The 16,150-nt window shown below is 43.0% G+C and overlaps 1 protein-coding gene across 2 annotated transcripts in view; it reads right to left on the bottom strand.

Moving 5' to 3' along the window:
* The window catches only part of LOC120833097 (leucine-rich repeat and fibronectin type III domain-containing protein 1-like protein), a 278,724-nt gene that overhangs the window by 49,606 nt on the left and 212,968 nt on the right, over positions 1–16,150 (bottom strand). Inside the window, exons 7-9 of one of the 2 annotated variants that reach the window (XM_040200055.2) lie at positions 7,208–7,487; positions 4,978–5,178; positions 3,133–3,299 (exon numbers count right to left, since the gene is read on the bottom strand). In XM_040200055.2, coding sequence (XP_040055989.1) covers positions 3,133–3,299; positions 4,978–5,178; positions 7,208–7,474 — 635 coding nt within the window. In that variant the 5' untranslated portion in view covers positions 7,475–7,487. The remainder of the gene's footprint in view (positions 1–3,132; positions 3,300–4,977; positions 5,179–7,207; positions 7,488–16,150) is intronic. The other variant, XM_040200217.2, reaches the window with a different exon arrangement.

Below are 16,150 nucleotides of genomic sequence, written 5' to 3'. Positions count from 1 at the left end.
CCTTTTTTTCCCTCTTGTAAGGGTTTTTTCATTTTTTGGGGAGTTTTTCCTGTGCCGATGGTGGGTTTCGGGGCAGAGGATGTCGTATGTGTACAGACTGTAAAGCCCTCTGAGGCAAATTTGTAATTTGCGATTCTGGGCTATACAAAATAAAATGACTTGACTTGACTTGACTTGAAATCAAAGCAGTAACAGACCGCAGTGGATAAGACAAAAGTCCCCATTTTTCACAAAGATTCGTCGTCCAATAGAAATTGTTACATGCAGAATCTTGCAGCTAGTCAGATGAGTTGCGATGCTGAGAGACGGATGAATGAAGCGCTTGTGAGCTGCCATTTTGGAGGAAACGGCAGAAATAGAGTTGGTATTCAGGATGTTTTTTACTGACATTTGCTGCGCATGGCAAAAAAACGCTTGGGTAACACTTGGGAAATGTGTCAAGAGGAACAATTGCCGTGTAATTTGAAGAGAATCCCATCAATTTTCAAAATAAAATGTTTTTCAGAAAAACAAATTACAGTTCTCTTTTTCATCTTTCTCTGCGGCCGGTTACCGGTGGTTGGGGACCCCTGCTCTGGCCTGTAGAGGTCTGTGGTCCCTCCATGGATGTGCCTCCCCTGACCATCACTGTCAAACCACCAAACCGGTCATGTTGAACGATGTAGCGTTCTCCTTGGCTTCTCCAGGCCCTTTCACGTCTATCACAGGTGCTCAGGGTGCCAGTGGCGGTCCTGCCAAACTCTGGTGTTCTATAGCAAATGGCAATTGAGCTCCACAGTGCTGAGCTACGAGCACAGGTCACACTGCAGGACGTCGATCATCATGAAGTCTGTTTCTGATTGTTCGGTCAGAGACATTCACGCCAGTGGCCTGCTGGGCGTCATTCTCTGGGGCTCGAGCAGTGCTCAACCTGTTCCTCCTTGCACAAAGCAGCAGATATCAGTCCTGCTGATGGGTTGAGCTCCTGTCCAGCTCTCCTAGATCAACGGCGTGTCTCCTGGAATCTCCTCTCTGTTATGGTGTTCCATCAACACCAATGCAGCTGAAACTACTTAAATACTTAACAACCACCTCTGCTACTCACCAGATCAATATCAGAGAAGTGTGATTTAATTAATGCCATACCCTGATAAAAGATTGTTCTTTTAATTTAGTTAAGCTTACAATTTTTCTTTTGATTATGAATTTGTGAAACCACTTTTAAAAACAAAAGATGTGCTTCTTTGAGTTGCAATCTAAGATCAAAAATCCCCATTCGGTCAGCAAAGGCTACGGTATTTACCATCATCTACTTTGGATGTGCCCTCAGGCAAGCTGCCGGCCCTCCAGCTGCTCCAGTGGAGCTGCAGTGCAGCAGCAGTGCAGCAGCGGCCTTACTGGGTCTCTCCCACCTGGCTGAGAGCGCAGAGAGCTGCTGTGAGCCGCTCCGGCCATGGAGGGAATTTCTCTGTGATTTTTGGCTCAGTTGTTTCCTGCCTAAAGGTCTGAGTCTGTCGTCTAATTGCTTTGAGAATCAGTGAAATGAAAAAGCTGCTCATCATTGGAACAAATATATTTGAACAAATTATAATTTGATGATTCTTGTGTTTCAGTCAAAACAAAGAATTCCCTTTAAAGGAGCTGTACTCCCAGAAGACAGAAGCACTGAAGCCCTTTGATGAGTCTTTTATTCTGGATGCATTAGACTATTTTTGTCCCTGGAACATTTAGAGTTGATTTGCAGAATCGATTGTAGTTCTCTGAATTTTCTTCCAGTAAAAATTATTACATTTATTATGCAAATGACTCCTTCTTTCTTCATTCATTCATCTTCCAAAACTCCTGGGGTTTTAGAGTATTTCTCAAGCACATTTTGCTAGTTTACACCACCTCATAATATCATTTTAAATAACCGATAGTTGTAATAAAACTATATAAGGGAATCTTCTGAAAATTAAACATTCCTTAATGTGCACACTGTTATAATTAAATGAGGTTCATGTTGTCAGAAGGAAATCCCATACTCAGATTTAGGGGATTTTCCAACTTTAAAGGGATGGTTGTTTCTAGGTGTGCTTGCACGAGGTACTTATCCTTAGGGAGCTTATTACCAGATTGGAGAAACACAACATGTGAGTTTTTTTGTCTAGTGACCTTGAGATGGGAATAGATGGATATAAGAACATTATACACTGACTATGGAAAAGTCTCTCATACAACCCCAGTTCAGAGACATACAATGTATCCCGTTAACCTTAATTTAAACATGCAATGACTAACCACCTCGGGTAAACAATTCAAAAAAACAACAGCTTATCAACAACTGTGTTAATCAGAGAACAGATTCCTATATTCTGAGGAATGAAAGAGAGAAAACACCTGTCTCTTTAGCTGCTAAATGTTCTGCTGTGTCTCGGCTCCTCTCTGAGAAGCGAGTGTGCACAGGGTTTTGCTGAAAGTGGCTGAGGCTGCATCTCACATTACGCGTGATGTAGGACTCTGAGTTAAAGCTGGCCATAAACACCCATCGAGCTATCCGTTTCTTCTCTAGCTGTATGTTCTATTGCACCTCGGAGCAGTACTGCATGTTTACTGCACCCACCGGGTGACATGGTCTCTGTCTGTGCAACACAACGCAGTAAGATATATAGCAGATAAAAATCTTTGGGCACTCTGTTGGGTTGGTGGGCAGCGATAGGAATTAACAACGTAATTCGGTTTAGGAAAACCTTCAAAAAAAGTCGTAGTAGGCAAAATAACCACAACCATAAAACCACCTCGTGCTGTTGTTGGACTCATCAACCTCCCCTACTACCCAAACAGTGGTGTTTTTAGATATTAAAAACTTCACAGAGTTTTTCCCAGTCATGTGGATGCATTCAATGTGTAGATCATGTATAAGCCTCCTTAGTAACTTTCAACCGCCATTTTTGACTTTCTCAGCGTCAAAAACACACAATTCAGGTCCATATCCACAGAAGCGGTAGATTGTTTTTTTCGATCATGTCATGACCTGCAATAACATCTTAATTTGAAGGCTTAAAAAAGCAGTAAGACCCTAAATACAAACGGCTCTCTTTGGACCTGTTGAACGCTTTCTGTTGAACACAGAATGTCTGCTGGTGCAGCAAAGTGTCGTCACAAGGTCCTGACCTGGCCAGTTTGTGCAGGTTGGAGAAGATTCCCTCTGGGACGCTCTCTATGAGGTTATGGTCGAGGCTGAGGGTGTTGACGCTGACCAGCAGGGAGATGGTGTCCCAGGGGATGTCCACCATGTTATTGTAGCTCAGATCCAAGTCTTCCAGAGTCTCCAGGAAGTCCTACGTTGGGAGAGAAAGTGTAGAAGTCCTTTTGCAACATCCTCAATAGCTTCAGCATCATGGCCACCTTTGAGGACAGTCTGGTCTTTAATATCATTATTTCTATCATAATTAAAACGGGAGAAAATGGATCGTGATGGAAAGTACTTCAGGGCAAAGCAAGAGAGAAAGAGGAGGCGGCAATGTTAAGAGAGAGGGATACAAGAGGAGATGGTTGGATGGGTGGATGGAGATAAAAAGTAGTCTTTATCTCTTCCTCTTAAAGAGAGGAAGAAATAAAGACAAATACTGGAGAAGAAGGGGAGGACAGGGAATATCAGAGAGACACAGAAATGGAGATCAATTACCCTGATCAATGTTGTGCACTCAAAACCTAATTGCCTGCACACAAGTCTCACAATGATTGCATCGTTGAAATACCACGAGTGAGCGCACATAACAGTGAACAAAAACACACAGCCTGTTACAGCCTGTTGATCAGCCAAAGTGTTGTTGTCGTGGCTGTAATTGCTCTCATAATTCACACATTCGGGACAATTTCTGAATGTCACAATGCCTCGGCTCTCATTACAAAGTCTCTGCCTTATTGTTTTCTTAATGACAAAAAAACGTTTATTAGAGTTGTCAGGAGTACAAAGAGCTCTGTGAGCAGAAAATGTCTCCTAATTGGCCCAAAAAGGAAATGATTAAAAGTGAGTCTGGTTAATGTTCAGTTTGTGGGGGAACGAATCCTCAGGCTTTGTCACGAGGACACGAGTCCTCCTACCAACCGTCCTCCTGTCCAAACAACTGAATAGCTTGTTTGTTTGTTAGTGCCTTTGAAAAGGAGTGTTATATGAGTCATAGCTTGTAAATGTTTTTTAATCTGCCAATTGAAATATTAACTTCTGAAGCTCCTTGACTTTATTGATGAACGGTGAGAAGACGGGGAAATCTGAACCTGCCGATGAGACGGTCGGCCAGACAGTGCAGGCAACATGTTGCTGGTGGGAAAGTGTGAGTGAAGAACACATAGAACTTGTGATGTGCAGGTCCAAAATAAGCTGTGTAGGATGTTAGTTTAATCTACGACAGTGGACCTAATAAGAAATAAATTGCAATTAATAACATTCATGCATGCTGCTTGGATAGAACGCAGGCAGCTCTGCTGATAACAGAGCACACTGACCCTAAAGCAGGTCTCTTTGACTGCCATTATGGTGGTAAATCTCCACGAATGAAGTAGTTTTCACAGGAAATTAATATTGGAACAGGAATTATGACCCGTTCAATTTCCTAACGCTTTCCAGTTAAAGGTGATGTTTACTGAGGGTAAGGAATTGCAATGACACACACGTATTTTTAGATTTGCGCGAGACATGAACGGGCGAACATGCCACGTGAACAGAGGCACAAGGGGCGTGAAAAGACGTACACAACCAGGATAAGACGTACACGAGACAAAAATAGAGGAACACAACACCGAAACAGAGGTACACAAAACCGGAACAGAGGTCTGCCAGTATTGACGCAGGCGGCTTTTACATTGAAGTTAGTTGAAAGCCTGGTTCATCGATATCAGACGTTAGCCGTGACAGATACGCACAAATCTCACTCACAAAAACTTCAGCAGAAGCTTCTGTAGTGTCGTTATTTGCATTAAGAAAGCTAAACAGCGATTGTAGAGAGTGTTCTCTACCTGGAAGGCTCCCTCTGATATGCTGTGCAGCTGGTTGTTGGCCAGGATGAGGTGCCGCAGGTTCACCAGGCCCTGGAAGTGGGAGTCGTCCAGGCTGGTGAGGCGGTTGGCGTCCAGGTGGAGAGCGTGGAGGTCCTGGAGGTCAGCGAAGGCATACGGCCGGATCTGACTGATGGTGTTTCTGCTCAGCGTCAGGTGGATCTGGAGATAAAGGGACACATGTCAACTAAACTACTGGATAGTCTTTGTCATTGCGGATCTCTCAGTGTGAAGAAGTTACCACTTAAGTTTCCCACTTCTCTCTCATGAAGGTCACAGGTCAGGGTTAGCAGGTGATACAGGTGATGCTATAGGTTGGATGTTTCACTTCACAACGGCTCGGCAGGATGTACGCTAGTGGGGATTAAACTAGCAGTCAGGTTCCTGGATGCCTTTAAACACCAAGACATCCTGTCACCATTCGTTATCAACGATGTTAATAATTAGTCTAAAAGGTACAGTAGGTTGTTTCAAATGTGGAATTACAGTAGATTAAAAGTAAGGCTAAGTTTCATTAATAAATACTAGTTGGATTAGAAAACACATTGCTGATGTCGGTAGTTTGCAGGCTGCTGAATACTTCCACCGTTAATGGAATACATAGATGCGGAAATACTTTCTATTAACCCCGAAAAAACACACACGCATTTCTAAACAACCGTGTTTCGCTCACCGACGAGTAATTAAAACCTCATTTCCCACGTGTGAGTAAACATCATCTGTGCTGTGATCTTACTGAAGAGGAAACCTGTTGCATCTGAAGGAAGTACCCCGCTGCGCCACTATTTGGCGGTTGAATATCGCCGAAGTCGGTACTTTGTTTTTGTGCTGCTGCGCGCGGCGAAGCCCTTCCACCTCCGTAACATGATTATAGTGCGATTAATTGATGAAATACAGATCAGACATCACGGATTTCACCTCAGTCAATATGTTGTGTTGGAAGGAGCAGATGTTCTTTATGTTTTCTGCGTTTAGTGTGGAATAAACATGAAAAGTGTTTTCTGTGACTTTACATGATCCTCACTGCAATGAGAGATGTTCTCTTTCAATGAGAATGCCTTGAAAATCAAATTATGCCATCATGTTTTATCTGTGGGGTTCAGTTCATTCTAGATATTTTTAACTCTTTGCTCAACCTTCCTTAGTTTTCCTCCTCTAAAAAATAAGCCTAAATATAACAAAATAGAGCACCTGTCACTTCAATGCCACCGCTCCTTTGCAGAAAGCTTTGAAATAACAAAATAACTGCGGTTCTATTGCGAAGAATATATTATAAGATGTGTCTATCACAAAATGTCTCTGGCTGTTAGCAGCTACTATTAATATTAATGTGCATTGAAGCATCAAGCGTGGACACAGCCTGTTCTGTTGTTGTTGATATTATTGTTTCCCAGTTAATCTGACATATTCAAGAATATGATGTGCTGTACAAGACCGTATTATAGTAACCAAAGTCACCTCTTTGTTGTATGTATTTTATACTACTACTTTAATACTTTATATAATTGAAATTTAGTTTATTATCAGTTAACATCCTTGATTGCAAGTATAGAAATCACCAGAGTTGCAGTAGTTGTCACGTTCTTCACCTAAACAGGAATCCAGAAGAATTCGGTTTTATGTTTTTACAACATCTCGTCCATCCTTTTTACTTTCACAGATGTGTCTCCAACACCACATCACGGGGGCGTTAGACGTATTTCTCATTGATGGCAACCAATGAACAAGAATAAGTTGCCAGTTTCTTTAATTGGTTGCCAGCGGCAACCTGGCGACCCTTAATGTCGCGTCACTCAGAGAAGATAAAGAGAAATGAAAGAGGTCCTTTCCCCGCATGGTCAAGCGGTTTTCTTCCCCCAATATCTCTCTGACGCTTTGGTTTGTTCTGATTTAACCATTAGTGACCGACTGACTTTTTATCACTGGTTCAGCGTACATGACTGTGAGTCATATACGTTCTGTAAGCAGCTCATTCAAGAGCCACAATCACAGTAAAGAACTTCAGTCCCATCATTTAGCTTTTATATAAAAGTACGTCACTTAAAGCCAGAATATTTATTTTTGTACTGGTTGACAACAGTAGGTTGTAGCAGAGCGCAGTTTGATAACGTCCGTGTCAACCTGTCTGGCAGAAACTAGGCATGCAAATCAAAGTCAATTGCAAAGGCCTTTATGAGAGGGGAGCTCTGACCAGGCTGGACATGTTGGCGAAGTCGCGGTGCCTCAGCGTTGTGATGAAGTTGTCCATCAGCCTGAGCTCGGCAGTCTGCCGGTCAATGTTGGGCGGGACGAAGAGGAGGCCCGTCTTGGCACACAGCACGGTGTAGGACGGCAGCAGGTTCTGGCAGGTGCACCTCTTGGGACACAGCATGGCAGAGCCGGAGGGGAGGGAGGACAGGACGAAGAGGAGGAGGAAGAGCAGGAGAAGCGGGCGGACCAGCAAGGAGACGTCGTCCATGTCTGCTCTCCTGCTGCGACACAGGAAGAGAAGTGACAGCAGAGGTCAGTTCATGCAGCTCTTAAACTGAGTTTTCACCTCCCAGGAATTACTTTTCAAAACAGACAATGATTTAACACTAATCAAAACATGTGAAGATAAATCCACACGGTATGTGAGATAACGTGTGTGAGATGAATATGTGAATTTACTGCGGCTATCTAGACATTTTCTTTTCTTTTTCATCAACTTTGTCTTGCAGCTTATAACAATTTAGAAAGGCTTTCTTTCAATGCTTTCCAGGACTTTTCAGACCCCGAGTTTCCAGGTAAAGATCATTATAATAATCAGAGGGGGATGAAGGAAAGGACCACTGGATGAAGGATGGGAGGTTGAAGTCAAAGAGTTTGTTGTTGAAGCAGTTGTTGTTTTTGAATCCTGCAGAATAAGATGTGCTTGGAAAGGGAAAATAAACAATAGGCCGCTTACATGATCAATTATGCTCGCTGCACTCATGATTACAACATTAACAATAACCGTAAAGAACCCAACTAATCCTCTGCATGATTACCTGCCTCACTTCATCTATTTCATAGATGTTTATGCGCATGAAAATGCGACTTAACTTCCCCAGAAAAGGCAACAAAGCCATACATTTACATTTACATTGATTTCTCTCCATTGAGTTTGTGTGCTGGGCTCAGCGGAGCCCCAAAGACATTCACACAGTGAGAAAAACGTAAACACAAATGCAAAAGGAATGCACGGCAACACACACACACACACACGCATGCATGCATGTGTGCACACTCCAACATGTGCACGCTTTCTAAAAAGGTCCCTTGAATTCAACGCTGAGTGAGTGGAGGAAAGTCAATTGCGAATAACAGCGGAGGAAAAGAGGCACGCTCTTTTATTTACAAGGCTGAAATATTCAAACTGCGCCTTAACTTTAACTTGCAGAGCTGAATACAGAACAGGAAGTTGTGCGCAGAGATGTAATGCAATGAGATTTCAGTGGAAATGATCAATGGGTGATTGAGGAGTGTGCAGATGATGGGATGGGAGGACCCACGGGCAATCAGGAGTCCTCAAATGAATATTTCCAGTTGAGTCAGGCTCAAGGTGAACGCAAGGCTTCCGGGAGGGGGATCTCTGCGAGGTCACACAAACACCACTCATCAAAACTCCCTACAAAGTATAAAGACTGTGTTGTTTAATAACAGTGATTCCCGTTGAAAATCTGTCTGCCGGGAGAAATCATATTTGCATACATTAGTTTTACAGCCAAGTTACGAGTTATGAAGCTAATGAAATATAACTCGGAGCTTTGTCAACGGCAGCTCAGCTTCACTCCTCCCGTTCTTACCTTTCACAATAAAATAAATATAAATTGTAATGTCACTGAGGCAACTTAACAAAAATAAATATAGTGTTAACTTTCCTACTTGCCAGGGGTTGAGTTACTACCCATATTTCCGTGGTGGGGTAGATCAGAGTCATTGGTTGTCAAAACATACAATAACTTCCATAAAACTTAACCAAACTAGATTTAAGCAGCAGGAATGTTTTGCCCCCCAAAAATTCAATACTTTTACTTTACATTCGATTTGATTTAATCCAGTGTGTTTTGTCAGAGGCACTACTTCAAACTTTCTGAGATTTGGTAATAACTACCTTCTTTATCAAGGTGAAGCTACATCCCTCTACTATCTGTGCATGATGCTAATAGGAGTGCAGCGAATGCGAATGGCGCTGTTGGCTGATTTGATAACGGAGAGAAGACGCCGTCGGGATCTCAAGCATGCGCAAAGACGCAAAGTCCAGTTCCTCATCCGATTCATACATGCCGCAATAGTCAAACTATCAACTGGATCGGATGGAGTTATCCAGGGGTGTTAGTCGGATCGTAGTCGGACCGCACATAGTCGGACAAAGGTGTTTACATGAAACGGATAATTCGATTTCAGTCCGACTAAGCCAGTTATTCGCCATGTGACCACGCTGAGTGTCTATCCCTTTCATTATTCTTTACTATATTAATTATACATTATCATTTCACAGCGGGATTTAGATATAATGTGATGCCCGTCGTCTAACAAACCGCACTGCTCTGGGAACAGATTCAATTGGATCAGTCAGGTCAGCTCAACGCGAGTAAAATGCAAAGCAGCTCCATCTAGTTGCCCTCGGCTCTGTCCGCTCAACTTAAAGCACCTCTCACTTCAAGGCCAGCGCTCCTTTGCGGAAAGCTTTAAAGTACCAAAATAACCAGAGTCTCTTATTGTGAAGAATTCCAAATGAAATGTTAGCAAATATTATTCATGTGAAGAATTTATAGGAAGCCAGACGTGTTTTTAAGCTGCTCCTTTTACCCAAATTACAGCACTGGTCACTATGGATCCTTTCCATCTCCTTCAGAGACCCTCTAGTCTGTGTTGATCCTTTTAGACAGGAGAGGGTGATCTGTTTATCGAGGGTATCACGCTGGCCAGCCTTGTGATTGGTGGTTCTCTGCACAGCTTGCGTGTGAAGCAACACATCTGCGGCAGCCGGACATTCACTGTACATCCTGGGACCAACACTGGCAACGCCACCTTCCTTTCCCAGAAGCCCACGGGAACAGTAATCGAGACGAGCACGGATGCAGGTTGTACCACAGGAACCGACAACTGTTAAGCTGTCGAGCAAGGTGAGCGGGTCGACCAATAAGAGATTGTTTACTGCTTGAAGAAGAGAGAACACATCGCGTCGACTCTGTCGAGCATAAAGGGGCCACACGAAACCCCAAACAACACCAGGAGGCTCACGCCAGAAACCACTAACACACAGAGGAGTTGTCAGCTAATTATTTCAGCTGACACGTCAGTTTATAGACTGAGATAAACAGCAAGGAGGCGGGCGGGAGAATTAGCATAAAGCAAAGAAGGGTGAAAGACTACCACGTCTAAGATGAGGAGAGGATGCAGAGGTAAGAATGAAGAAGATGACCCAATACATTGGGAAAATAAACAAATTAAAGAAGGGGGAATGAGCTTTTTTCAGAGAACAGGAGGAGTAAAAAAGAAGTGCGGCAGGAGTCTGATGAGAGGAGGTGTGATTGGCTGAGGGGGGGGAGAAAGGTTCGAAAGGACCCGGAAGTGGCCGCCATGATGAGAGCTGGTTTAATTCTGCTAAGGAAAGAGCTACAATCCTTCCTTATTTTGGCTCCTTTAGCATAGGAATCACTGGATCATCCTTTACAAAAGGAGATGAATTTGTCCCACAATTCCTTACAGTGACGTATCATTTGGCCGAGGAAACGAGAAACAGAGATCATGTGAGGAACCGTTAAGTCTGTCTGCATGACTCAGCAGTTTAACAACACGTGGACGAAGGCATCGAAGACGCTTCTTTGTATTCCATCTTTGAAGAAATTGTGATTTTGCCGCTGCAGACTGACCTCACTAAAATGCGTCTCCCGTCGCATCAGAACTATGTAGTTTAGTGAAAGGGGGGTTGGATTCCATAAACACGCGGTTTTCTTTTCTTAACCCCTTGTAACCCCTCTGCAACTGTCGCTTAGAGACAGAATATACAGAATATAGGGGGATATTCAATTCAATCCAGGTTCGATGAGGAGACTGGCGAGTATTCAATTGGTAACAGGAAATGTCCACCACAAATTACGCTTAACACAACAGCTTTATTTATAACACAATTAGACAATCATTTCTGCAGCAAATGCACGATTCCACACATCAAAAGAATGTCCAAGCAGGTCATATAAAAAAATAAAGAAAACCTCTGAGATCTCAGGAATAAGTTTGATCAGGAAAAAACGTATAAAAGAAGGAGTATCGTCCATAAAAAAGTGTCCTACCACCCTTCTGTGCACAACCAAAGTCAAGTCGAAGGGACTCCAGGCGCACTGTGACGTCCGATGTGAGGGTTCTCTTGGTGGTGGATGGATGAAGGTGTGGTGGCAGACCGGACAGTACTTCTGGTTCCAGTGATGGAGCTATCCAAAAATCCAGTTATTCCAGTTCAAGTCCTTTTTTGTCCAATCCAGCCATGGAATAGGAGACTTTATATGAGGCAAGTTGCATTTTTCATCCAGTTGGTGGGGATGTTGTACTGCAACTTTAGAAATAGAAACGCATGCAAACAAGCATTTTGCGCAAGCACCCCGACGCACAAGCACACACACACCTACATGAGGGGGGGTGACAAGTGAGGCTAAAACGAGCTTTGTGAGACTGCAACTGAAACAGAGAGCGAACCCCAGAGAGAAATAGAATATGACAACTTCTTATTTATCACACTGTGAATATCACAATGAGCTCTGCTGCTGCAGCATAAATCAACACAACCCCGGCTATTACACCGTCACCATCACATGCTTCTGTGCATTGGACATACCACAGCACCTTCATCCTCTCACCTTGTTTAGGTTATTTTCATATCTCATTACATTTATAACCTAGATTTTTTTAGAATTCAAAAGCAACAGCAAATGTTTATTACGTTTTATTCTCATCATCCTGAAACGTTAGTGAAAGTAAAATCATGTATATATACATGCACACGGGCAAGGTTAGGTAAAGGTCAAGTCATGGATTTTGAAAAAAGCTTGATTTTATTTCATATTAGGGTACTAAAAGCAGCATGTTATTTCCTGTTATGAGTGTGATTCTTTAAAGATTCAAAATGTAGGCAATTGTATCTCACAGAGACTAAATTAATGTGGGTGGATTTATCTCATTATTTCCAACGGTCACCAAAATCTTTCATCTTTCATGGGCACATACCTCTATATTCCTTTAAAAAATATATAATCTACGTCACAAAATCATTACATCATGCCAGCCAGGCTCAGTGTTCCCGCGGCCGTTAACACTAAATAGGCGCCAACTTGACGAGAACCAAGAATGTTGGTTCTCATCAACCAGACATTACATTACAGCGGGAGCTATGAAACCGAGCTAAACTCGTGTGCATCTTTTGCTCCGCTTCAGTCGGCTCGGGGATAACTGGCATCCACGACTCAGGGCCGGCTGCCGACAATGGCGCAGTACTGGAGGAAGTGGGTGCGGTTCATTCATATTCATGCAGACCGTGTATTGACATTCGTACACATGCCGTTCTGCAGAAATCTCGGCACGGAAGTTCCAGAAGACACAAAAACCTGAGGATTACACAGTTTGACGCAATGTGCCAATGACGCGTTGGCCTGGACCCGTTGTTAAGGTGCTTGCTTTCCCGTTTGTATGCGCTGTCTGTGTGGGTGGTGTTGGCCCAAACATGCCGCATTATCAGCTTTCATGTTTGCTAATCCTCTTAGAGAGATGCTTGAGATGCTAAAAGCCTGCGCTTATGCACCCCGCTCAGAATAACGCACACAGGGAGTGACATTTCTTTGACAAGCCAACAGTAGCCACAGTAGAACCACTCAAATGCGTCAAGTCTGAGGATCCTTGCCAGAGGTTTGGTTTGGAACAGCATGCCATTCAAAAGTATGATAATCCACCTAGTTCAATCTTTAAAATGTTTACAAATGATTACCAATCTTAGCCAACTTCCAGTAAATAATGACAAGAGAAGGCAAATTGCCTGAGATAAACAGGCGCAGTTTCAAGTGGCATCAAACGAATGAATTGATTGATTTAACCTTTTTAAAACTATTATAGCCACTGATAATAAACAGTAGAATAATGAGCAATAACAGACCATGTTTTTTTCATGGCATGCATCAAAGTAAAACATAAGCAAATGAATTAGGTTGTAACACACAAGGACTTAAAAAAGGCAATATTTTTCAGTAGTAAATTTATCTTTTTTTTTGTGGCCTTCTTAATGGAATCGAAGGTAACGTGACTCGCTTAAATTGTTAAAGCTATTGTTCCAAGCATGTTCAAGCCAATGATTATGTTGATAAGAAAACAGATTCGTTATCATTTCAATTAGTACCAAAGAACTGGACTCAAAAGAGAACGACTCAAACCGACACAGTAGAAACTTTGTTAATCTGCATTAACCGAATAAATAGATAACATTAAATTTCCAAATAATAGTTCATTAAGAGTATATGTAAATCCCGACAGTCGGGAGCCATGCAGTGGTAGTCACACATGGCTATTGTTAGCAGCAGTTGGGTGAAGGTAAAGGAAACGCTGAATGATGGCAATGAAATGCAAACACACATTTGTAAAGCCGAGCCCTTTAATCTGAGCAAGCAGTGAAGAACGAGGCACATCTTTAGCTGTCAGCCACCAAACTGCTCTGTGGAAGGACTATGAGTTCAATAATAGATTGAAAGAACAAGTGGTTAATTTGAAACTATAAGTCCAGCAGAGCAATCATCGCCGCGGGTAACTGGAGGCACTCAGTGAAGCACAAAGGGTTTTCCTCCGAAGCATCCATCCATTAAGTGAAGATCATTCTGATGACCCCTGCCTTACACGCAGGCAGCAGTTATAGAGTCAATTAAGTGACCTGCTCTCATTGAGAATATGTTGATGAAACTAGTGAAGTCATCAGCTCACAGAGCTGAACACCTGGATGTGAGTTGTGCATCTTGGTGAGTGCAGCAGAGAAACAGGCAGGAAAAGAATGTGCTGCTCCAATTAACATCAATCACTGTCATTTCTACCAGAGGCGTGTAAATGGATTAGGCACACACCGGCAGGGCTGTCTTGTCACGTAGATAGTCGTTTAAAATCAAACGTCATTACATCTGTACAGTCGTCGCTGTCACGCTTATTACTAAACTGTCGGCTTTGCACTTTCAACCGTTAGCTGCAATCAATACCGGAGGCGCCATTTAAGCCACCGGGAGAATCTTAAACATTTAATACTGTCACACTCCCAATCACTCGCCGCTGATGGGTCTGTTTATTATTGTTTCTCAAATTTGCTGCCGCTGCAATTATGAAATGTTTAATTCAATGCCAGGGCATTAAAGCAAACACGGCGGTGGCTTAACGCAGCACCAACGGCATTTAAATCCCACGAGGCATTTCAGACCTGATGAATTATTTTACAGCGGTGTGGCAAACAATCTTCTACAGAAATAAATGAATAAAAAATATCTATATGTGTTGCCTTTTCTCTGAATCAGCCATTTTCCCCTCAAGGTATAAATACCTTGTGGTTTCTGCCAACGACACAGCTTACTCATAGACGCAAACCTGTGCTGTTTGGGCTCAGGGGATTGGCCACCGCTAGTCCCTCATAGGTCCACTCTGCCAAGAACACTGTCTCAGGCAGACCACTCGATCCATTCCGCTGCACAACGTTTTGGCATCGAGCTGGTCCAACTTTGAGGTGAGCCGAGTCAACACTGTCGTGAGATACAGACTGTCAGCAGGCAGCTTGAACTACATTAAAATACTGTGATATGAAAGGGAGTTTACACAACGCATGCAATCGCCATGACCAGCCTTCTTCTCAAGCTAAGCAGCCACTCCTGCTCCTCGCCACTGAGGACACAGCAGCTGGGATCTGCAGCATTGAGGGACATGGATGCAATGCAAGGAATGACTGATGGATCACTTTGCATCGGATTACATAGATTTACCCATTTCATGCCATTATTAGTTTACTACACGTGTTACTGTTATGTAACTTTACTTTGTACATTGTAAATAATAATGGTCAGTTAACAGTCCATCTCCCCTGCTTAATTAGACCTAATTACGTTTACGAGCATGAAGACAGATTTACTACATACAACAACATGTTAAATCCATATATGATGCTTATGAACTTTTAAGTGAAGAGAACTAAGCTATAAAGCATTGCCAAAATATGCAGACGTTCAGCCACTACAGATGTGAGTACGGTCTTTTTAGGTAGCTTCACCAACAAAGAGTCAGTGACCTTATACGTCTCAAGGTTAGTTTGAAGAATTCATGCTGAAATGATCAGTCTTGTAAGATGAAACATTTTATCTCACTCTTCCCTGTTAAAAGTCGTTATTATCTAGGGCTTTTGACGCGGCTTTTTAAGGAGGGACACACTGTGGATACACATGCGGCGTCACACCGCGCCCGTCATAGTCGCTGCTCATTTCTCTCGGCGGTGATGAATCCGAGCGTTGCCATTCATATTAATGCCGCTGCAGCCGCTATCAATCGCCGTCCAGCGGCTCGCTAGGGGCCCTCAAAGGGCTGCGTAGGATCAAAGTCAAACACAAATCAGGCTTGCCTTTCATAAAAATTCAATTTAATAAGACTTTGATCACGCGCATTGCACTTCTCCAAATCATTGATTTCTGGCTTTTGTTCAGAAAGCTCATTGTGCATTTTCTCCTGTTTGATCACAGGATTGCAGGCGATTCGGTGTGTGCGGCCTCTAATGGAGCCGCGAAAGATGTGATGGCAAAAACCAAAACCAAAAAAGGCCTTGACGACTTGCACACAGTGTCAAGTTTTTATTTATATCTCCTGGGGGGGGGGGGGGGGGGGGGGCAGGGGGAGAACGCAGGTTGGTAGCACCTGACTGCAACTCATTTAAAGTTCTAACCATCATGGGCAAATGACACGTCGTAGCACTGCAGGGGCCAAGGACGTACTGCATTCCAGTCAAGCCTTTTTTTGCAGATGCAGGGAGTCCATAAATGGTAAATGACATTTGAATATATCTGAGGACTCGATTATACATTTAGCGACAGAGAAAGAGGTCGTTTATGTAACATGCCAATTCAATAACGCTCAG

The sequence above is a fragment of the Gasterosteus aculeatus genome, chromosome 1, assembly GCF_964276395.1.
Source record: "Gasterosteus aculeatus chromosome 1, fGasAcu3.hap1.1, whole genome shotgun sequence".
Taxonomy (NCBI): Eukaryota; Metazoa; Chordata; class Actinopteri; order Perciformes; family Gasterosteidae; genus Gasterosteus; species Gasterosteus aculeatus.
This window is presented reverse-complemented; position numbering and strand designations above follow the sequence as displayed.